This window comes from Tachysurus fulvidraco, chromosome 25, assembly GCF_022655615.1.
Source record: "Tachysurus fulvidraco isolate hzauxx_2018 chromosome 25, HZAU_PFXX_2.0, whole genome shotgun sequence".
Lineage (NCBI taxonomy): Eukaryota > Metazoa > Chordata > Actinopteri > Siluriformes > Bagridae > Tachysurus > Tachysurus fulvidraco.
Genome location: NC_062542.1, coordinates 10,296,902 through 10,321,716, shown reverse-complemented (window position 1 = coordinate 10,321,716; position 24,815 = coordinate 10,296,902). Strand labels below are relative to the sequence as shown.

The 24,815-nt window shown below is 38.3% G+C and overlaps 1 protein-coding gene and 1 long non-coding RNA gene across 4 annotated transcripts; one reads left to right on the top strand and one right to left on the bottom strand.

Moving 5' to 3' along the window:
• Positions 1-654: 654 nt before the first annotated feature.
• On the bottom strand, positions 655-2,964 carry LOC125140254. 2 transcript variants are annotated; one of them, XR_007139542.1, is made up of 3 exons: positions 2,458-2,964; positions 1,139-1,276; positions 655-910 (listed from the first exon to the last, which is right to left on the bottom strand). It is a non-coding gene; the product is annotated as an uncharacterized LOC125140254 (long non-coding RNA). The 2 variants fall into 2 exon arrangements; XR_007139541.1 differs by lacking the exon at positions 2,458-2,964 and adding an exon at positions 1,502-2,002.
• Positions 2,141-21,844, top strand: topbp1 (DNA topoisomerase II binding protein 1). Of its 2 annotated transcripts, none has more exons than XM_027176303.2 (28): positions 2,141-2,400; positions 4,900-5,009; positions 5,392-5,526; positions 6,063-6,206; positions 7,154-7,335; positions 7,644-7,837; positions 7,948-8,127; positions 8,350-8,513; positions 9,691-9,854; positions 10,116-10,366; positions 11,008-11,312; positions 11,549-11,721; positions 13,043-13,254; positions 13,840-14,156; positions 14,851-15,048; positions 15,203-15,318; positions 15,591-15,714; positions 15,831-16,001; positions 16,141-16,234; positions 16,328-16,523; positions 16,733-16,956; positions 17,226-17,368; positions 18,532-18,649; positions 18,880-19,043; positions 19,395-19,523; positions 19,612-19,701; positions 20,600-20,761; positions 21,597-21,844. In XM_027176303.2, the coding sequence occupies exons 2-28, from the start codon at positions 4,923-4,925 to the stop codon at positions 21,744-21,746; spliced, it is 4,587 nt and encodes a 1,528-aa protein (XP_027032104.1). In that variant the 5' UTR covers positions 2,141-2,400; positions 4,900-4,922; the 3' UTR covers positions 21,747-21,844. The 2 variants fall into 2 exon arrangements, with proteins under 2 accessions (XP_027032104.1, XP_027032095.1); XM_027176294.2 differs by having other exon boundaries at positions 8,347-8,513.
• The last annotated feature ends 2,971 nt before the right edge of the window (positions 21,845-24,815 follow it).

Genomic DNA, 24,815 nt, shown 5'->3' with positions numbered 1-24,815 from the left:
GTCCTGGAGGAACTGGATAGTGAAACCACATGTGAGTTAACATCTGTAAACAGGACACATTTGACCCTGGGATTGGGTTTTTGGACAACCCTGACCTAAGAAGTAATTTAACTGTTTAACAATATTGACTATTTGATTTCAAATTGTTTCAAATTGTTTATTTTCTTTATCCAGCAAATGCAGTCATTCAAAGATTTGAAGTTGATGATGATGCTCAATACAGAGATCATTTCATATTTCTGACATAACTAGCATGCTCCTGGTCTATTGGAGAGGTTATTCTTAAATTTGCCAACATGGTAATTGAAGAATATTCCTTGAAGCCTCAGCATTCCTGAGCAGCAGGTGGGTCAGAAAATGGCAGTGGGATTGTGTTTGGATAAAATGGTAAAATTTATGGGTTGAATTTTCTATATACTGTACAGGTGCTGGTCATATAATTAGAATATCATCAAAAAGTTGATTTATTTCACCAATTCCATTCAAAAAGTGAAACTTGTATATTATATTCATTCATTACACACAGACTGATATAGTTCAAATGTTTATTTATTTTCATTTTGATGATTATAACTGGCAACTAAGGAAAATCCCAAATTCAGTATCTCAGAAAAAATAGAATATTACTTGAAACCAATACAAAGAAAGGATTTTTAGAAATCTGGGCCAACTGAAAAGTATGAACATGAAAAGTATGAGCATGTACAGCACTCAATACTTAGTTGGGGCTCCTTTTGCCTGAATTACTGCAGCACTGCAGCGTGGCATGGGGTCGATCAGTCTGTGGCACTGCTCAGGTGTTATGAGAGCCCAGGTTGCTCTGATAGTCGCCTTCATCTCTTCTGCATTGTTGGGTCTGGCATATCGCATCTTCCTCTTCACAATACCCCATAGATTTTCTATGAATTTTCTTTGAAGTTTATGATGCATTAAATAAAGTATTTCTTCTAAGACAATAAATAACTCATAAAAAATATTTTTACCTTTTAAAGGCACAAAAGTTGACCATATCCATGAAACAAACCACTAACCTTTATATATAAATTACACATTGTGCCTTAAATCAGCAATAAACTGGTATCAAACTGCAGAAAGAGTAGAAACAGTATTGTAATTTCTTCTGTCTGGTTTGTCTTACCGTAAAGGCAGAAGCTGATGTAGGCACAGCCGAGTGAGGAGCTGGTCTTCCTTTCCCTTTAGACATGGATTGATTGAATTCATCCTACTGAGCTGAATCTTTCTTTAAGCATCACCTTTGTCATTCCAGGTTGCCGCTCTCCAACAAAAATTGTGTACATCGTGTTAAATAGCGAAAAGTACTGCTGATTAATGCAAAATTGCAAATTTGTTCAGGACCTCAAACCCAAAAAGTGTAGTAAATATTAATATAAAGAAACTGCTTTTAATCTAACCTCTACACAAAACAGGTCTTTCTGTGACTATAGGTTGAATGAATAAAATAGTATAAGATAAAATATAATAAAAAAACAAAAACACACACTCCTCCAGTTTAGGCCTCTCCCGCGTCCGTACCGAACCGCTAATGCCTTTGGGTTACACTTCTACCCAGAGCATAACAATTCAGCATAGCCTACTTTCACAATTAGGTCTGAAACGAAACCAGACATTATCCATTTTAAGCTAGAAATGAAAACTTGTTTTGAAACTTTAAAAAGCCGAAAAGCTTTCAAAACTACGGACTTTTACAAGGCTGTTAATTCCTCTTTTCTAAATTAACTGTATTGCTCGATAAACCCTTCTTTGTATTTTCATTTTTCTTTGTTACTGTTTTAAAATTTGAATTTTATAGCATTGCATTTTGTTATCTGTTATCATTTACTATTGGAACAATTAAAAAATAAAATATCTACAGGATTCAAAACGATAAAGAATAATTGATTCGGTGTGAGTTTATTGGTTGAGAAATGTTAAGTTCAGTGAAGTGCAGTGATCCATATAATGACATACAAAATAAAAACATGATAAAAATAACAAACAAACAAACAAATAGATAGATAAATAAATAAACAAACAAACAAATAAATAAAAACCCTTTCACCATTAAGACAACGAAAGCAGCTCCGTGCCGCTTGGTGGCAGTAATGCAACAACAAAGCTTTGACAATATAATATCAACAGAAGAAGATTGGGATGTTTTGTTTCATGGCGCGAAAGCGGCTTTGGCTATTCTATTGGAAGGGACATTGTTTTGATCTAATTTTCTTGATTTGCCCTTAAACAGTAATCGTTTAATATTGTAATAAGACCACCATGTTCATCTATAGGTGCCGTTCTGACTCAGTTACAACCGTTAGCTAGCCGAGTGGCTAACAGGCGCTCGCGCAGAAGTGAGTCGTGGCTCGAGCGCCGGTGTTCATCTGAACTTGAGGAGATTTCTCGGTAAGATGTCGAGTGTTTTCATCAAATCTTTCCGAGACATGGATTTTAAATACTTACGTGTTTTGTTTTTGAGAGTTTCAGCTAGTCTCAGCTTGTGTAGACGCGATAAAACTGATACGGAAGATGAATTGTGTTGTTAGCACAAACTGCTAATTGTTTATATTTGTCTCCGGTAGCGGAAGCAGTCAAACGTCACACGTTATAACTCGTGTTATAACGTGTGGTTTTAACAGATACACTACCTATGTGAGTGGTCTTTTATAGCTATGTTAGGACTATGATGTGTTTCTGTGCACAATGTTCAGCTCTTCTCTAACCTGGGATATGAAGGTGGAGATCTGAGCTGTTGTGTTGATATACACTACATTCATTCAGGGTCAATCAGGAATACTGTGTGTGAGACCGGTTACATTTACATCATCTCATCTCACACAACATCTCAAGAGTTAAAGGGCCTTGATTAGGGGCCCCAGCAGTGGCAGCTTGGTGGCTGTGAGCTTTAAACTCACAACCTTCCAACACCTTAAACACTATTTTCCCGTTGTCTCAAAGCAGCTTTTCAGAAGTATGGAAACGGAAGAGAGAGTAAAGGAAATGCGTATATAATAATAATAATAATAATAATAATAATAATGAGAAGAAGAAGAAATAAGAATAATTGTGAATATATACAACTAAAGTGAATATATACAACTAAAGTTTAAAATTAATTTTTTTAAAAAGATTAACTTTAAAATTTAAAAATACTATATATCTATCTATCCCTAATGAGCAAGCTGTAGGTGACGGCGGCAAGAAAAACTCCCTGAGATGATATGAGGAAGAAACCGTGAGAGGAATCAGACTCAGAAGGGAACCTCATCCTCATTTGGGTGACACTCTACAGTAAATAATGTCCTTTCTACAACAGTTTATAATTGTGCAACCGAGAGCTCCTGAGGAACCAATGGGTCATCGCAAACCACGGGCTCAGCACAGACCTGATTGCTGATAAAGACCAGACCATACAGCTGCCTAACACAACAGTGGTTCAAGAGAAGGCATGACAGTCTCTATAACCACTAGGCTACCACATTCCTTTATATAGGCACCAGACACATTTTAACACATAGAAGAAATTTAGAGTAGCTTTTGCAGCTACTCCAGCATAGTATTTTTAATATTGGAGGAAACCGGAGAGCCTGGAGGAAAGCAAAGCTACCTGCTTTACAGTACCACACCTCAAACTGTTATGCTCAGATAAATAATTTACTGCATCAGAATTAGGAAATCTGTTCATTTCCATTTGAATGGATTTGTTTTGGCATTGCCAATTTCTGCATTTTATTCAGGCAAGCATTGTCTAACAGACAGAGCACACGAGTTAATTGTTCCCAGGCACAGTATATCAATTATTTTGCTTTCTACACCTGTCATTTAACACCTTTCTGTGGTGGTCATAGGAGAAGATGCTCAGATGATGGTTAGATGGTTAGATGGACCACTAGATAGATGGATAAACTTTGACCACTATAGTAATTTAAGGTGCACATCTTGTAACGACCCAAATAAATCTGGTCCAATGGTGGTTTCTTTTTTATAGATGGATGGGGTGCAGAAATTATATTCAGATTCTTTTCTCCTCAGTCCCACTTCCTAGGATTTGCATTTCTCCCACAGACCCCCAGCAAACGGAAGTTGCATATCAGCATAAACTCACTGTCTGATATTATGTTGTAGATTCATTTATTATTAGTAGTAGTAGTATCAAACATTTTCATGCTTTTCTTCTTCAGCTGAAAATGGGAACATTTTACTGAATGCTTTTATTTCACATTCAAGGACAAAACAATCTGTTTGCCTTGACAGAAAGTGAGACTGATGCATTATTGGATATTTTTTAAGTGGAGCATTTAAAGTCGTGGCCTAATGGTTAGAGAGACTGACTTGTAATCCTAAGGTTGTGAGTTCGAGTCTCGGGCCGGCCACGACTGAGGTGCCCTTGAGCAAGGCACCGAACCCCTCAACTGCTCCCTGGGCGCTGCAGCATAAATGACTGCCCACTGCTCCGGTGTGTGTTCACGGTGTGTGTGTGTGTGTTCACTGCTGTGTGTGTGCACTTTGGATGGGTCAAATGCAGAGAACGAATTCTGAGTATGGGTCACCGTACTTAGCCGTATGTCACGTCACTGTTACGTCACTAAAGCACCTGATGAATGGTTAGCCATTCTAGTTTTATAGAGTGAAGTGGTTATTGTCTATCTTATTTCTAATCTGCACCCCACATGCTGCATTACCTTCCTCTGCACACTGAGTTCGTTTGCGGTGCTGACAGACTGTACAAAGTAACTCATGCAGTTAATATCTGACTCAAAAAACTTTAATTACATGTTTGTATTGTGGAGTGAGGTGATCACAACAACATATATGCACATAAATAACTTGCATGAAGATACAACCACTTCCCATCAGTAAAAATAATTTTATTTGCATATGTTAAGTCAATGTTCTCTTGTCTAGTCTCATTTAGAACTGAAGCCAGGATGTCCAAAGAGAGCCGGGATGTGTACATGGTGAAATTTGTTGAGTGTAATGGACATAAAAGTGAGCTTGGCATCAAAGCTTATGAGGTACAGTACAGTTTTATTCTTAGTGTATACAGTATTCATTTCATATATTTTTTTATGCTCAAAGATACCTTAAATATTTGCAACAAAAGAGGGTCAAGCTAAAAAAAAAGTTACAGTAGCATGGCTTTGTGTGTTGAATGATGATACAATACATTTTTTGTACCTCTGCTTTTAATAATATTGTTGCATGCAGTTTGGTCTGTACACTAGGATTTGTAATGATCTTAAAGCTTACACAGTATAGTTGTGTTATTCTTCTGATCTGTTCTCCAAGAGCTCTTTTCGGGTAACTGAATGTTGTACTGGATTTACACTGAATTCGGTACAGCTGAACAAATAAATCAGTTGTTTGTTGTGTTTCATCATGGCTCTTTATATTAAGGCCATAGTGGAGCTGCAGTCTGAGAAATATGTGCAGACTATTGATGAAGGATCTGTGCTGGAGTTGGAACACAACGACAAGTCCTTGTACGTGTTCAGCGATTTCACTAGCGATGCATTTGAACACTGCAGGAAGGTATGTTACTGCATGCATTATTTTTTCTTCAGTGTCCATTTCTCTTGTTTTCAGCTCTTAACAAAATTTAATACAAGATGTTTGCTTGGTTTATTATAAATGATAACAGTTCAGCTCCTTTAACTCAGTAATCCATATTTGAACGAGGCCCCATTACAGTGACTAATGCTACGTTCACACCGTCAATGAGACCAGAAACCATTCATTTTCAATGATCACTGATGATTTGGATCACTTTATGCAAGTATGAAGCTACTTGGTACAGTGACTATTTGAGTATATTCAGTAGAATGGACATGGTTAGTAGCAAAAAGCACAGACTGCTTCACCTTCATCTCCTTTTATATGATGCATATATACACTGCTGAAGTTTCTTTAGTTTAATAAATAAAACTGAAGCAGAATACTAATTACCCACATTTACCATGATTAGTCGTATGATATCCAGCACACATGACCATAGTGTTATGATAAGATCCTGTTGCTGTTTGTCTTTTTTCTGGATGTGTTACTCTGTTGATCTTCTTATGCTATAGCTGGGGTGCAGGATAGTGAGTCCTCTGGTAGTGCTGTTCTGCCTTCAGCAGCAAAGGTGTGTACCAAAGGCAGAGCAGCCAGTTTACAACATGGCCATGGCTGATGTTACAGTGTGCTGCACCAGTCTGGACAAAGATGCACGGGTAAGCTTAACTCCCCTCAATGACGATTAAAACTCTCTCATTTACTGTTAGCCTGGGATATTCTAGTAACCTGTTGTACTAAAAACAAAATCTATCCTTGATTCAATGCCTGTGTCTGATTATTTGTATCAAATAATCTGTGCATGTGGTAACACTCCTAATTTACTTCGTATTAAGAGTTAGTAATGTAGTTATTAAGTTTAGTTATTGGGTACAGTTAAGAATGCAGAATAAGGCATTAATAGGTGCTTAATAAGTACTAATAAATAGCCAATATTTTATTAATATTCATGCTAATAAGCAACTAGTTTAATGACCCTAAAATAAAGTGTTACTGTGCATGTTATGGAAAAATGCAAGTACATGCAGGGGGTTTGGCCTCAATGGTCCTCCAGTAAGCTGTGTGCAAGTGACCGAGGAATGCAGGGTACAAATTGCATTAAATCTTGTTGTTTTAAACAAGATTAAACTGCAAAAAAATTTTTTAACTACATTTAAGTTCCTTGTTATAGGCAACTCTGCTTTTTTTTAAAAAAAATTCCCAGTTTATTTCCATATATTCTTGTTAATTCCTATATATTCCTGTTAATTCCCATGGAAAGTTTCCAGTCTTGAAAATTCCCAGAATTTTGCAACCCTAGTCACACCATATAATTTTTAAAGTTGTTGTTGTTTATCATTAAATTTTCATAGTTTTTAAGTGTAGCATTTTCTGTCAGTGTAACAGTCAGAAATTCTGTCTCTGTGGCTCCTTTCAAAAGCCACATTATTTTTATTTTTTTTTTGCACATTTTGCATTTTTCACTTATTTTTTGCACGAGTCTAGTTGAACCTATTGTAGTTGGATTATGTTCAGAATTTGTGGAACTTGGTGTTACATTTAAAAGTGTTCCTGGCTTCAAAAAGTTCAAGAAACCACTTAACAAATCAGTTTTTATTTATTGTAGACAGAAGTGATGGACTTGGTCCAGCTGATGGGTGGGCGCGTCTACCGAGACCTCAATGTGTCTGTCACTCAACTGGTAGCAGGTGAAGTGGGCAGTAAAAAGTACCTGGTGGCTGCCAGTCTAGGGAAGCCCATCCTTCTACCAACCTGGGTCAGAGCATGCTGGGAGAAATCTCAGGACAGGTAAGACTATATTTGTCTTTATACATCTTTTAATATATTATGAGTTAGTGGTTCTTAGTATTTTTGGTTCAGAGTTTTGAGTGCAGTGTTTTGTGACGTGTCCTGTGTGAAATCTTCCAATCAGCAGTTAATTAGTTATATTTATATATATTTATATATATATAGTCCGGTAGGTGGTGCCTTTAGGTGAATATTTTATACACTAAAAGTTTTCCTGCAAACCCCCCCTCTACCGCTTTAACCCCAGGTAAAGTGAATTGGTACATAAGATGATAGAAAAATGGTATAATCCCAACCCCCTCTTTTAGTTTGTTCCGATACACAGACCTGCGTATGGAGGATTATCAGTGTCCCGTTCTCAAAGGATGCACTGTGTGTGTGACTGGTCTTTCCACGGTGGAGCGTAAAGAGGTGCAGAGGCTGTGTGAACTGCATGGAGGGAGCTACACTGGCCAGCTCAAAATGAACGAATGCACTCACCTCATTGTCAGCGAACCCTCAGGTGTGCTCTTTGATTTTTACTCTTGAGCTTGTGTTCTGTTACAGACACAGTACGCAGATGGTTTTCTTTGCAACACTAAGAAAGAAATGTGTACGGCTTTGTGATTTCAGGTCAGAAGTACGAGTTTGCAAAGAAGTGGAATGTGTTCTGCATCTCCATTCACTGGCTGTTTGACAGTATCGAGAAGGGCTTCTGTCAGGATGAGAGTCGTTACGCTGTAGAACGTGAGGACAGGCGGAAGGAGAAGCCTGGAAGACCCAACACCTCCACTCCCACTGGCTCAAATAAGAGTAAAGATAGATAGCATTTCTCTGTTCCTTTTCACTTCTGTTGAGTAAAGTGTACAATATTCATAAGGACTTCTTATTTCTACACTATAGTGGACATGCTTAATATTCTATCTGATCTTGTGGCAAGAATGTAGTTTAAAGGTTTGTCAAAAGCTAACTTGCTAATAGCTAAAATCCTTCTTACAGTGTTTCTGTTTCAAAGTGTTTTATATTTTGCAGCAGATGGACCATCTTTGCTTGGACTGAGCCATATCTCAAATGTTAGCATGAATGTCAACGAAACAGCCATGACAACTGCAATAGTGAGCCGCATAGAGACAGCGGATCCTATCGACACATTTGATCCTACCATCTGTCCAACAGATGACTTATTAGATGGCTGCAAGGTGAGTTTTGAGAGGCCATTTATATTTTATATAAATTTTGTAAACATAATATTAGCCTCAGTTAGTCTTAGTTGATGAAGCAGGACACTTCAGAGTGACTTACAGAAGCGCTATTTTTGAATACCCTGACACTGGTTCACTAGTTCATGGACTAAGTAAATTATGGTTGTTGTTCCCACAATGGCTTTTTTAGAATCTGCTGATCTCCTTGGATTTTTATGTACAAAATGTCTATCATTTACAGAGAAAGGTACAAAAACTTTAAATGAAAGTGACGTGACATACGGCTAAGTATGGTGACCCATACTCAGAATTTTTTCTCTGCATTTAACCCATCCAAAGTGAACACACACACACCGTGAACACACACCCGGAGCAGTGGGCAGCCATTTATGCTGCGGCGCCCGGGGAGCAGTTGGGGGGGTTCGGTGCATTGCTCAAGGGCACCTCCGTCGTGGCCGGCCCGAGACTCGAACCCACAACCTTAGGGTTAGGAGTCAGGCTCTCTAACCATTAGGCCACGACTTCCCCACATGAATAGCTGGTCTGCAAGTAGAAACCCTATGTATCTGTCAATGTTAGAGGAGAATGGCCAGACAGGAGTGAGGTTACAGGAACGCAAATGTAGCTCAATTGATAACTCTTTACAACCAAGGTGAGTTCAAACAAGGCACAACATATGGAACAACTTGTGATCTAATGATGGCAGATGACCACGCAAGGTTGCAGTCCTGCCTTCACGTTCACCAAAACTGGACAGCTATGTCTCATTTATTCAGTCTGCAATTTTCCAATTTCATTGACCTGAATATGTAAGAAAAATCTTAAACTAATAAATTCTCTGGTAAATGTACATGCTTGAAGTGGTTTAACTGCATGAACATTGTTGACAGAGATTTTTGCAGTTACCTCAATTAGCATGATCTGAAACTGTTTATTTCAACTACAAGTCTTTTAAATTATTTTTCTATATGTTTACAAAAGTTAGCAATGCTGTATTCGTGAGCAATACAAACAGGGCAATGAAAAAAATAATAAAAATAAAAGCTTTTTTTCTTAGCATTGCAAAATCTGGAATGCACATTCATTACCAGTATGTCCAAATGATCTGGTATACATGATATCTTCTACATCAACCAAACTCAGGCTGTAGTATGAGTCTTTCTATATTCTGCAGCTATACCTATGTGGTGTGTTGGGGAAGAGGTTGGAGAAACTGCGGCGGTTGGTGAACTCTGCAGGAGGCCTGCGCTTCAATCAGCTTTGTGAAGAACTTACTCACGTTGTGATGGGAGAACCAGACCAGGATGTTCAAAGCTTTCTTGCTAAAGCCTCTCACAGGTCTGTCTAAATGTCCATCAGTGGAGTGATTGAAATTATGGTACTCTTTAGTAAGATTACCTGATTAGTAAGGAATGATTATTGATCTAATATATTTAATATTTAATATAATTATTGATCTAATATATGCAACGGTTTTCATTTGGGAGGTGAAGCTTACATATCGATTGTAATGTACTGCAGCTGGTTGGGTAATAATTAGAACAGTTCTCATCAAAACCTGTTTCAAGAATTGCTTGTGTGTGTACATGTTTTTATCAGACCACATGTCGTCACAGTGCAGTGGTTGCTGGATAGTTTTTCTCATGGCTCTCTGCTTCCAGTGGAGAGCTACTTCCACCCTTCATTCCTCCCTCCTGCTCCAGCCCACGTGGAAATTCCTGCTCCCCGGCCTTTTTCCTCACACCCCTCTAGGCCATCTTTTGCTGCCTTGCCAGCCCCCAGCCCTAACCGACATGCCAGGGCTGAGGAAGAATTACTCTCGCAATACGTCGACAATAACCAGACTGTAGGTGGGTTCTTTGTCCTTGTCTGACCACCTGTTGAAGTTGTTTGTATACATGTCATAAGATGTCATCAGGGTGAGTGTTTAAGGGCTTGACTGAATTCCATAATTGTTAAAGTTTAAGGTATGTCATACCTTTTGCTGTATCTAAACAGACAAAAGTGGCTTAGCAAACCGGTGCATATTTCAATATTATTTGTTTGCCCACTGGCAATTCTAAACCAGAAATTGGAGCATACCCTGAATTGGTACTGGGGTCATGGGTCTTATTTTACTGGCCTGCAGCAGTAATTTTTCTAATTGGCTTATACAGCAATTGTGGGCTTTTTAGGTAACCATGGGAAAACAACTCGTATATAAACACTCATTGACATTGTCTCTGTATCTCAATGCTTTCATGGAAATAGATGCCAGGACATAAATTGTACCAGATGAGTCAATAAGCTTTCTTACAAGTAATGAACTGTATAATTAAAAGAGGCTACAAAATCTACATTACATACTACATTATTTTTCTATACAGTCGCAAGAGACTTTTACAAAAGGCTTTATAACACCAATTTTGATTTTATAGGGACTTTAGGTGACCCTAGTTCTTATGACTCATTTTCTATATCTGTTTTTCTCTCCCTATTTGCCTTTCCATAGTGGAAATAGCTCCAGCCCCAGATAATAAAAACAACACTTGCAGATCTGAACTGCTAGACCCAGCTGCACCAGGGCATGACTCTACTGTAGCTGAATCCTCAGATGGAGGTTTGTTTATTAGGAAACGCTTCCTCTTGGTGGGCTTCGGTTCAGAAGCAGAGGCACAGCTCTCTATGTTGGTTGTGGAGAACTACGGAAAGGTTTTAGTTGGCCGTTTCAGAGGCGTAGCCGATTATGCTATAGTGCCTCTGCTAGGCTGTGAGGTGGAGGCCACAGTGGATGAAGTGGTCACAGACACCTGGCTGGTAAGATGGCAAAATATTTTGAAATAAACATGTTTGTAATATATTGGTCTATATACTAAAATTCAACACGCATGCTAATTTATTACCTTGGGTCATGTTGTCATTTACAATTACATCAGATGACAAAAAATGCCTTAATGATTAGCAGTTCTACTGAGGTTGTACATTTGATTTGTGCCATGTTAAGATCACGTGTTTGCTCAATGTTTTGTACTGTGTATTCTCAACATTTTCAGGCAATGTGTGTAGAGCAGCAGTGCATTCTGCCAGTGTCATCTCATCCATTGTTCACCCCAGTAGTGGTGAAGGAGGGCTGCTCTCCTCTCAGAGACTGTGTGCTGTCAGTTAGCCAATTTACCGGTGCAGAGAGAGAGTCACTCATTCAACTTGCCAGACATCTGGGAGCAAGGTGAGATGATGTGTACATTTAGCGTATTTAAAGCTATGCAAGCTGCAAACACAGATTTACAGACAAGATGCGCCCCAACTGAAGCGACTTAACCTCCATATAATAAATGGCAATTGTAAATTATTTTCGTTTGTACCACAGTGCTGCCGTTTTTTGAAATCTGACTGTTCGATTGTGTTTAATTATTCTCTATAACAGCGGCTTTAACAAAAGTTACCGTTGCATTTACAGGCTTCGATTGCTGCACAATTTTGTTAGTGCTTGTACAGGGGCTGGATGATAAAACTGAAACACTGGCCAATATGGTGTTGGAAATTTCTCGCCTATATACATGCATCTTCACTGATTTCACATTCCATGCATAAGAGCAAAGGTTGAACTAGCAGAGCTGTAGTACAGCTGTACATACAATATTGCAATCCACACAACATAATGGGAGTTCAAAAGAGGGCAAATCTTCCCTCGGCTGTATCCAGAAATTTTAATCCATAATTAAAAGTGTACTTTGAACTCTCCTGTTTATCCGGAGCCCTTTAGGTTCAGTGTTCATGGTTGGGCCAAACCTCGGGTCACTTGTGCCAACCAAACATTTGTTTTCAATGGTGCCAGAAGTGGAGATCTCGGGCTTTGGAGAATGTGAATGTGAATGTATTGTTCTGAGTCCACGTTCACTGTTATCGTTACTGTTACTCATATGGTCTAGAGAAGCCCCAAGTGCATTTCAGTGGTTCAAAAATTGTACCCTGAAGGCTGTGCTGTGTATCAGGATCATAACGCACCTGTATATATTATTGGGCCACTTTGGTGTGTTTTGGAGGAAGATGTCAGGTTTTCCTCCACCATATTTACATAGTGCCCAGGCTACTGTTCTGCAAAAGGACTGGCTCAGTATTCCTCTGCCCACAGTACAGGATCTGTATCTGTCATTCCCAAGATAAATTGATGCTGAGTTGATGCTTCGAATGGAGGCCCTACACCATACAAGTAAATTATTGTGGTCTAAAACAGGTTTCATTGTCCAGTCCCTGTATAGTAGCAGCTCATTCACAGGGAGTCATATAGTGGACTTTCTACAATCATCTAGTAATAATATTTTCAAATGATACTAAACCTTATTTAAAAAAGTTATATGAAAGGAGTCTCCAGTGTCAACCTTTTGTCTCAGTGTGTAAATTTTCAACCATAAGAAAATCTTCTGGACTTTAAGATTCACAATTTGTTTTACATTTATTTCAAACCTCGAATGCTTTGCATTACAATTGCTTTGTATTGTGTTTGTACCGCTTTACAAGTTATCTTCTTGTTCTTCCGTTGTCTTCAGTGTACAGGACTATTTTGTGCGCACTGCTAATCAGAGGAAAGGCATGTTGGCTAGCACTCACCTTGTCCTACAGACTCCTGAAGGCACCAAGTACCAGGCAGCACAGAAGTGGGGGCTGCCTGCTGTGACCATACGCTGGATAATAGAGTCGGCCAGAACGGGCAAACGTGCTGAGGAGAGAAGCTATCTGGTGGATCTGCCACCATCTCCTGGTCAGAAAGCATAACACACTTTTCAAATTAGTTGATTGAAGATGATAATTTAGTTATGTACAAGGCACAGCAGTTGTATTAACAATGTTAAGTGAATCATTCTCAAGTGCCCATGGTGATCTGGGTTTTATAAATCCTATCATATTAATCATAAACCACTATGTAAGGGCCTTGAAGTCTGACATAGCTCAGAATACCTGCTTGATTTTATTTTGAATTATTTTGAACATACAGACACCATTCTACATAATGACATTTTTTCTTGTGATTAATGAATAAAGAACTGTGCATTGTTTTTTTTAACCACTATTTTAAAAATCGAATCAAATAACACTGAGGCAGGAACATGCATGTGATGCATAAACTAGTGTTAGTAAAATATGCTGTCACAATTTTATTGAATATAATTACAAAAGCTATTTAGACGTATTCCAGCTTTGTATATAAGGATTGCACAAACAGTTGCAATAAATTCCCTTCGTGATTACATTGCATCCAAAATACAGTGTATAGAAATATATACATTCTGGAATTTGCTTGGACTGTTCCTTTAACACTGCATTACTTGTACCTGTTTCTTTCCAGAGCACAGTGAGGCCAGTTTCATTGGAGTATCTCAGAAAGCAGCAGACCCTCCTGTACCTGTGCGTCTCTCTCCAGAGATTCCTCTGCTAGGTCCACAGAGCAGCACCTCTGTAACACCGTTGGACACGGGACGTCTGCAGAGCCGCAGCGTCCACTCCGTTCTCCGCAAGTTGAAGAAAGGTGAGGAGGGAGAGGTAGAGGTCACAACTCCAGCTCAAGAAGAAAGCAGAGGAAACTTGCAAAAAGAACTTCAGCTTGATACACCATCACGCTTCCTCAGTAGAGACAAGCTTTTTGGACCTTCCTTTAACATTAAGGTCAGTAATGATCTTCTGATATCTAGTAATTAGCCCTTGTTTTATTTTAAGAGACTGATGGAGCAGTGCTTTAGTCTGCCAAGCGCTCTTTCCTCTTCGTCTGAAACTCTGTTCAAACAAAGAATCCATGCTACTAGTGTTGTATGGGTTATCCCAGTCTCAATGCCACCATGATTGTCATTAGCACAACTGCATCATATAGCTGCGTTACATTCTGAAATGTGAGTCCTGTCTCCAGTTATTGTGTATAGGATTACTCAGATTTGTCATTAAAATGACTCACAGGAAAGTGGTAATTTGAGATGAGCTCTTTTGTTTTTTAGACTAAAAAGCAAAACCAGACTTTTTTTTTACTTTATAATTGTTAAAAACATTCTGTGTTAAAGAACGTGCTCGTAATTGTGCCAGCAGTGTTCCCCTATGACTTTAGCATAGTAGACTCAACAAATCACACTTTCAGTAAATGGAGTTAATGTGTTTCAGATAAAGTATCAAGGGCTTCACAGTAAGTTATTGCTGATTGCTGCTATTATAGAAGCCGAAAGATGGATTTCTGGATACTGTTCATCTGTAGGTCTTCTTTACAAGTGAAAAGAGCAAATGTATGATTTCTTTGGGCATTTTCTTACAAAGCTTCAGAAGAAAATCAAAGGGCTTCTGCAGTGTATATAAAATTTGTGTTTGTATGTTACAGGATGTGTTTGACCATTTAAAAACCCCTGGTAATAAGCCTCAGCACAGTCAGGGGGCAGAGACTCCCCTAAGTGAGGTGATCGAGAGGAATTTAAAAGCAGCTGTGGCTAATAGCAACCGTAGTCATGTCATGACCCTTGCTGCCCTGACTGCAAGCCCTCAATTGGGCAAAGAGCCAGAACAGAACATAAACAAACCGGTATTTATTAATTTCCTGTCCAGTTTTCTGTGTGCCAACACTGTCAGGCTGAATCTAAACTAATTAGACATCTGTGCGTATCTGTTTCTGTTTGTGTGTCTGTTTTTCTGTGTCTGTTTCTGTGTGTGTCTCTGTTTCTGTGTTTGTTCTGTAGGTAGAGGAAAAGACATCAGCTCCACTTGCTGGAGTGGTGGTTTGTGTGAGTAAGAAACTCATTAAAAAGCAGAATGAGCTAAATGCAATGGCTGCATCCCTCGGAGCGGACTTCAGGTATCGATCAAGTATTTTTTCCTCACTACATTGTTCCTTATTATTTACTATTTGCCTGTCAGAAATAATGCCAACAGAGAGAGATGACTAAAATATTATAGTTTATTGCGCTGGTGCTTTTTAAAAAAAATTCTAAATATTTAAAATGTGTAAAATAACATTTGTCAAGGACCTTGGATGAACTGTGTTGGTTTTATTTATTTATTTTTTCCCCCTCCATTTTCTTTGATTTCTAATCTGTGATCATCAAAACTCTAATGTGTGTATTGTAGGTGGTCTTGTGATGATTCGGTCACCCACTATATCTACCAGGGCAAAGTGGGAGACAACACTAAAGAGTACAAGGCAGTGAAGGAGAGAAGCCTGCACATTGTGTCCCAGCACTGGCTGCAGGCGGTGTGTGTTTAATCACATGCACACACAGACACACACTATTATGCGCCGTGTTCTATTCAGTGTATATAAAACTACTGTCACTAGTCCCTTACACTTCCTGTGTGTATTTGTCCCAGTGTGCAGAGGAGCAGAAACGAGTGCCTGAGTCACTCTACCCTTTCACCTTTAACCCTAAAATGAGCCTGATGCTAAGCCAGGTGACAGACAGCACCCAAAAATCTCCTCCCCTTTCCACAACCCGCTCTAAATGCAGACCTCTCATCGATGATGATGAAGATGATGCACGGGTATGGCACCCTACATCTCTTAACATTGTCTTTCAGCTTTTTAACAAAACTTTTCAGACCTTGTGTGCCAGCCATGTTTGGCAAGATTGAGCAGTTAGGAAAGGTTCATGAATTGACTGTTTTTGTTTCTTCTCTAAAGATTGGGCTTGTGGACATCACAGCAGATATCTCTACTCCTCAGAGAGAGCCTGCAGAGCGTGAGCAGCCTCAACCAACCAGTATTGAAAGGAAAGGTGCTCATATACCATCCATCCATCCATCCATCCTTTCGCCAGTTTAAAAATTAAATGTCACAATATTCTCTCATATTTTTGACATTCTCTCAGACTTGACAGAGACTCTGGAGATGAGAGAGAACTTGCAGAGGCAGCTACAGGAGATTATGTCTGCCACAAAATTGACCAGTGGTCGGCGAGCATCCTCTAGATTGGCCCGAATGGGTTCAGGGGGTCTAGACTCTCCAAATACTCCTGAGATTTTGGGCCGAATGGGTAGACGCAGCAGGACACTGGAGGCTTTACGGTACCCACAAACACACCTAACACCACAGTGCACTCTCGTGGACAGAACAAGTAATTCTGCCACAGTAGTTATTAACAATGATAATGTATTACTTAAAGCCTCAGTATAAAGTTGTAATGGTGTGGAAAAATAGCAATGGACATGAGAAGTCAATTTAGTTTGTGTGTCTGTCTGTGTGCCTGTGTCTGTGTGTTTGCCTGTGTGTTTAGTATGTCCCGTCAGGCAGCAGTGGATGTGAACACAGAAGCATCCCAGAGTGAGCAGATAGTGTGGGATGACCCCACGGCAAGAGAGGAGAGGGCAAAGTTAGCTGATAATCTGCAGTGGCCAGGCAGTCCATCTCAACATTCAGAACCTCTTGCCATTCTCCCTCCACCGCACACTGATCAAACGGCTCACGTCTCCATGACTGACTCCGAACTGGTGGACATGGGTGAGGGAGAGAGGGTGTATGCATGTGTGTTTGTTTTTGTCAATGGATCCTTGGCATCAGGAAAGAACTGGGAAAACTGCTTTGTTCACACTTACTTAATTGTTGTTAATGTATTAATGGATATTGAATCTCTTGGTAATTTTTTTAGTAACTTTTCTTCAGTTTCAATAAGCTGGAGTTAATTAACTTTTAGTAATAATGTTGCATATGTTATGAGTTCTGTATCAATTAAAAAATGGCTATCTGATTGTTTAATCTGTCCACCTCAGCTGCCTGTGGTGTAATAGAAGAGCACATGAAACGGACAGAAAAACCAACAAGCTTTAACACTGAGCCTGAGGGTTCTAAAAAGCCTGAAACCCCAAGGCCGGCTTTCTCCATCTCCAAATCTTCAATGCTAGCTGACTTACAGGTACATAGTCATTGATACACATTCTCTATCTAGGTGGTTTAATCTGATTCGACATCTAGATTGTATGAACTTGAACGAGTATCATTTTACTAGAATAAATAACACAAAGACTGATTAAACACACACTTGACAATATTAATATGTAGTATTTATATATTTATTACATTTATTTATTAGATTATTTTATATTCTATTAAAGCAATATCACGTAAGATGGAGTGCAGTCATACTGAATATCAGCACAGCAGACTTGCTATATGTGTGAGCTAGCAAACTTTTGCATTTATATATTTAGTATAAGCATGCGATTCTATATGAGTACAATATTGCCTTTGTTTAACAGTTCTATAAGTAAGAAATTAACTAGTGCATTAAAAATAGCACATTGGCTACCTTCCTAGTGTGCTCACATTGATGTATACACTTCCAGTACATATGGGCCTTTTTACACCTGGTCACTTCGTGTGTTTTCTCTGATCCGATAGCTATCTGATTTGTTAAAACTGTTCTATTTACATACGCATAAATGCGTCTTGGCGAATCGGATATCAATCCGATCTTTCTACTCCCACCCAAAATGCAAATATATTTTACCTCATTTCCGGGGTAATTGAAATGGAACACGCTTTGGTGTATTTGGTTTTCAGCATGCAATCAAAAAGACGAAAAAACTTGTTACAATGGTTATGCTACAAAAAACAGCATTTACTGTTTGCTGCATTTTCGCTGGTGGCAGCAGCGCATTTTAAGACCCAACAAGACACCTGGGTGAAAGATCAGTTGCGAGTGACGTACTTCCATTTGGGAAACGTATGAAGTGACGAGGTGTAAAAAGCCCCTATTTGGTGCACCAGCTTCCTTTTATCTTTAATTGACTAACTTTTATAGTTTAAACCAAAGATTAAATTCCTTAAATGTATGGGTTGCCATGTCTGATGATGATGATGTTGCTAATATTACTGTGTTAACCATTGGAATTAGCAAGTGGAAACGCACAATTAAACATCGCAGTGTGGTGGTTATAGGAAACGCAGGTACTTTTGCTATGCCGCTTGACCAGCGTGATTAGTGGACCCTTAATTAACTGCAGTATGAATGAAAACAATTCAGCTCAGGATGGTTTTGTCCTCCAAACTGTGACACTGATAACCTTTTCTCTTTAGCTTGAGGAAGAGGAGGAGATTGAGAAGAAACTGGTGAGGAAGGAGCCTCCACGCTTCCAGCTGTCTTCACTTAACCCACAGGAGCGCATTGATTACAGTCACCTTATAGAGGAGCTGGGTTAGTATACCAGAGTATGTATGTATGTATGTATGTATGTATGTATGTATATGGATTACATTTTTCCTAGTCATAGACAAAATAGACTAATAATGATATTAGCATCATTTCTAATTCATTTCAGAAATTGTTTGATTTGTGTCATATTACAACAGATGTTGCAAACAGCTATTTTACTACTATTTACTATATACAAACATAGAATAAATGCTGATCATGTGCATATGCAGGTGGTATCTTACTAGAAAAGCAGTGTTTTGACCCTAGCTGTACTCACATCATTGTGGGTTATCCTCTGAGGAATGAGAAATACCTGGCAGCCATGGCAGCTGGCAAATGGATTCTTCACCGCTCATACCTGGAGGCCTGTCGCGCTGAGGGATACTTCATACCAGTGAGTGCTCTCCCAGCTACAAAAGCATGCACACACAGTTCTGGTCAACATTCATTTAAGCCAACACTCACAGAACCCACAAAACACAGTGATGAAATGTTTTGCATTAAACAGACCACCTTTCACAAGAGGCCTGAAAAACGTACAAATTTAGCTTCACTACTTTGAGCCAATCTCATTATAAATGTCATTTATTTGAGATTGACATGGCACAGGACAAATATGCTGAATTAGCAGAGTGCTACTGATGAAGAACATTTTTTTTTTTATAATTACAGTACTTAGCAGGGCTTTGAATGTTTTGCAGGATCTTCATGAACTGTTTTTTGTACACTTGTGTGTTTTCTTTAGGAGGAGGATTATGAATGGGGTAGCCACTCTATTCTGGATGCTCTTCCCTCTATAAACTCCCAACAGAAGAGACTGGCATTATCAGCCTTGCGCTGGAGAAAATCATTGCAGGGTTGCAAAGATAAAGATGTACAAATCAGACACTTCCTCTCTTCTGTCTTTCTTGTTTACTTTAGATTGTGTTTATTTCCATCATATTCTTCAATTCTTTCTTTAGGGTGCATTTGGTGGCTGGACAGTGATGTTGAACATAGACCAGGCCAGAGATGCAGGATTCAGAAGATTGCTGCAGTCTGGAGGAGCAAAGGTCTATTCTGAATTCAATTAAAAACATCATCATGACTATACTGGATTGTGTTTGATATAGATTATAAATTTGTAATGTTGTAAGACTTACATAACATTATTAGCTTGCAGAACAAAACTCTTAGTGCTTATTTCAGCATTCAGTAGTAAGTGAACAATGATCAGTTGAGTCGATAATACAAACGAGGCTCTTGTTTGCCAGATGCCACGACTGACCTTTATGTAAGGAGATTAGCCGAGATGAGAAACTCATGTGAAATCAGTTTTTCATTTTTTGGATTAAACAGATATATTTCTAAAACTTACAGAGCTGTCTCAGCAGGGTGAAAGGCTTATTGGAAAATCGATCCGAGCCATTGCAAAAGCATAGGGCATAGCCAATAGAGCAATGAAAAAGAAGGAAACCAATGGCATGCTACCCACCAGTCATGGAACAGGTCGGCCAAGAAAAATTACTGCAGCTAATGATGAAAACAATGAGAGCACTATGAAGAAATACCCAAGAAACACAGATTGGAATTCACAAAGAAATACAGAGATGAGGCACGAAAGTGATATCAAAGAGAAGGGAAGGCCAAAGTGTGGAGAAAGAATCTGGTCATTATACCAGCTCGCTGGTTAAGCATGGTATAGGTAGAGTCATGGCTTAAGCTTGCATGGCTGCTTCAGGAATGGGTTTGCTAATCTTAATTGATGTAACCTCATGATGGTAGCAGTGAAATGCCTCCTTACTTTCCCACCAAAGATGACTGGATAATATGCTAAGTTAGAATATAGTGTACATCCATTGTGAAAATAGTTTTGCCATGTTTATCTATCAAGCCTTTATTAGAGTGTTTAATCATGTTTTCCCCTAATACTAACGCATTCTAAACATTTCTCCCTCCATCTGTGTACAGGTATTGCCAAGCCCATCTCCCTCCCTGTATAAGGAAACCACTCATCTCTTCGCAGACTTCAGCCGGCTAGGACCAAACGATGTGAGAGTGGATGTGACTGAGGCCGTTGCTCATGGAGTTAAATGCCTCAGGCCTGAGTATATTGCTGATTACCTCATGCAGGTCAGAAATGCAGTTTCCAGGATGTTTGCACCTTAAGCATGTTTAATATATGAAAAAAATCATAAGCTTTTGCATCAAAAATCAAGTATTGTCTGAGTCATATTTGTAAAGCTGTTCAGGATTTGCTTGTTTTTCTGTTTGTTTGTTTTTTTCTGACAATAATTGAAAAGAGATGGCCATGATGATCCTTTCAGCATTTGATAGAGTAACTGTATTCATATTAACTGGACATTTTTATACTTTCAAAAACCCAAAATCCATTAAAGGTTTTTTATTTTAAAATCTGCTCTGCATTTTTAAAACATTTGTAAAACCCTTTATATACACTGCAACAAATGACGTACAAGAAATTGGCTAAAATACAACAAATCAAAGATTACTGAGCCTATTTCTGGACTGTTTATTATAAGAAAATGCAAAGCATGAGAAGTAAAGCCATTTAAAAACAAAATAGTTTTTTTTTTGCCAATATATTATTTTTTGCAGTGTATTTACACCCTGTGTAACTGAATTCTTTCAGGTTCACTTCATGTTTCTGTTTATGGAACACCCTAAGCTTTGTACATGTTGTTGCTTAGAAACAAAATCTATTATTGATATTATATTTTATTATTATTTATTTAGCAGTTTTTTTTTTACATTCTTTTTTTTGTCACAGTTATATGAAAGCATTGTCATTTAACAGCATTGCAGTGATGATTTTTTTTTTGCATTATATTCAGTCTTTTCCCTCTTGCTAAAATAACTGTACTGTTTTTGTGACTCCTGGCCTACTGCATTATTAAGGGTCTATGGAAAAAGTTTAATTGTTGCTTCTTCCTTTTCCTTCATTCAGGAACCTTCACCGCCAATGGATGCATATTATCTTCCTGGAGAAGTGGCGAATGGGCCTCCTGAAAACTCCCACCAAGGCCAGAACACCCCCTCACGCAAGCGCAAGGCCTCAGAGGACATGGCCGCTGTGAAGAAAAGCAGAGTTAGGTGAAATCTGTTCAGAGAAGTCATTTAAATGTGAATAATAAATGTTAACCTAATTATATACTTGTTTTGTTTAATGAAAATAAATGCACTTTTACTAAGAAATAGTGTGTCTGTTGATGTCTAAAATTGAATGACTTTTATTTATCAGAGTGGCAAATAATCAAGGATAGTTTTTGAACAGAAGTTTTGAACACACCTACGTCCGATTTCATTAAATTAAGCTGTAATTTGAAAACAGCTGATATTTCATCTGTATGGAAACAACCTTGCATGGTTTACTAAGTACATAAGTTACAAGTGCAAGTAAACATGTTCTTTTCTAAACAGTTTGAACATAGAAAAGAACATGAAGTACTTTTGCTTTACAGAAATTATTTTCCTAACATAGCTGTAAATGGTACTTTATTTAATTTTATTGTTGCTTATTTCTAATATTGCTACTGCTTTAAAATGTTTACTGTAATTATTTAGATATTTAACTGCAAATCAATGTGCACCTGCTTTAATTATGAAGAAATATGTAATTTAGTGTACAAAAATCCTCTTCTAGCTTAGACTAATTTTACCTAAATTTACAAATAACCTATGTGCAAAATATTGTCTGATGTTTTCTTTAAAGAAATTAAACACAACATGTTTGAATCAAAATCAGATATTGGTGCAGAGCTCATGATGGCTGTTATTTATCCAGACTAAGAAAAGGAAGAATTTTCCTAAACTCAATAGGGAAAATAATTACATTCATATAGTGTTCAACTTGCTGATAATGGCTTCCTAGAGCAATACAATTTTGCTTATGTTGTAGATCACTGACTGTGTGTGTGTGTGTGTGTGTGTGTGTGTGTGTGTGTGTGTGTGTGTGTGTGTGTGTGTGTGTGTGTGTGTGTGTGTGTGTGTGTGTGTGTGTGTGTGTGTGTGTGTGTGTGTGTGTGTGTGTGCGTGTCCTATAGCTCAGCTTTGTCAGCCTGTGTCATATTGCTACAACTTTTGTCATCCAACTATGTTGGATTTTTCATTAATGACCTTGAATTTTTCTGGTAAAAAAAAAAAGTTCTTGCTTTCACAAATAAAATGACAAAATACAGCAACAAGCAAATTAGCATCGGAATATTCAGAATGGAGTATTCATTGGACTGATATGGCTGCTGGACATCATGTATTACCACGTCTGTGCAGAAGAGGGAGCCATATATAACATTTAGGAGGCAGTGACTCAATTTGGTTGAGAACAAGTATGAGACACTGCACAATAATATTAAATGCATAAATGATACACAGCTCAACTGATTTAGCACAATAAACCATTTAAAGAGTTACACTGTTAGATCAGTATAATCTTTAATGATAATACGGTCCATTGTGTGTGTTGGGTGTGTGCATGCCCTGTTGCGAGTTGTGGTTGAGTTTAATTGGATTTGTTCAAGGTGACAATCAGTAGTTTGGTTTGACCCTTGCTTTTATGCTTCATTTACTAAATACATCAACCTTTGTAACCATGTGTTTGCTAGAGATAATGCTGTGCTTATACTGCATATAACTATATTGATCGATATAATTTTGGTAGGAGAGAACACATGATATTTAGTTTAGGAGGTTTCTATCTTCAGGTTGTGTAATACTACATAATCGTGTTAAGGTACGACGATTGACTTGGCCAGTCTAAAACCTCCAATCAAGTTAGAATGGATGCATTTCTCTGTTAATTGTCAGATAGAATGCTTCTGAAGACTTCTGAATTCTTGCTGCTGCTAATATCATGATTTACATCAATAATGATTAGTGAGTCTATTCCAGAAGCAGCCATGCAAACCCAAGCCAAGTCACTACCTCATCTGTGTTTGACTGATGAGTTTGTGGTTTGGAGCTCATGGGTAGATAAACACTTTGCCCTTTCCAGCACTTTGGTAGAGATTAATTTTGGTTCCAGAAGTCTTGTGGATCATCTCTGTACTTCCAATGTGCCCTTCTGTTTTTTTTTTTTGCTGAAGAGTGGTTTGTATCTTGTGGTATAACCTCTATATTTGTGCCCTATTCCCTATGAAGGTTGTTGTTGATTTTACCTACTTGTTTTGTTTTCTTCTTCACAGGTCCCACAAAAGTTTGTCATCATCTGCAGTTGTTTTCTTTGGCTGACTTGTTTGATATCTGGATCACACAGCAGTTCAGAACATTCCAAATTGTTCTACTAGCTATGACCAATCCTTGTGCAATGACTTTCATGCCTCTTTTGTCAGCTTCAAAATGACTTGCTTTTCTCCCATAGGCATTTCTCCCATCTGGTCTTTATGTTGTTTTTTCTTTTCTTTTTTAACAACAAATTCGATCTTCGCAGGGCTCAAACAAGAGTAGACATTCATTTTTTTTAAACAATCAATCTAACAGGGCACAACTGGGCAACAGAAAAGTGTCAGGAACTTGTTCCAGTAAAAAATAAATAAATAAATAAATTGGTGGGTTCCAGCAAACGGTAGCATATTTTGAGTTGTTTAAAACTGCTAGACACAAACATCAGGAAACAAATGCTGAAATTCTGATGTAAATGTTTCATATATCTTGTTAATTTTGCTTTGTTAATAGAAATTTACTAAAGAAGCCAAAGCTGGATTAAGTGTTGCATGTTGCCATGCAATGCACAGACTGACTGATAGCCTGACAGACCGACAGCTTGCAATATAAATGCATCAAGGTAAAAATTGAGATTTTATGTAACGATCAAAGTCGAGCTAAAATAATACATATAGTGAAGACTCGCAGTGTTATACTAAATATCAAATTTGTACCAGATCTAACTGCTGTATAAATAAATGTATAGAATCGAAGAACCCTTGAGCTAGCTTGGCTCACAGGCAGAAGAACTTGGATACATCTCTGGCAGATCTCAGACATCTCAAGCCTTCACAAATGTCCACAAGCCAGACTCCAGACACTCCTCTTATTGCCACCTTGAAATATAGCCATAGATTGCATTAAATGACAACTAATGAAACACATCACCTCTTGACTTGCATTCAAGTCTGTTTTGTGCACTCATTTCCTTTATTCAATAACCTGTCTTTAAACAGCAGAGCCCCTT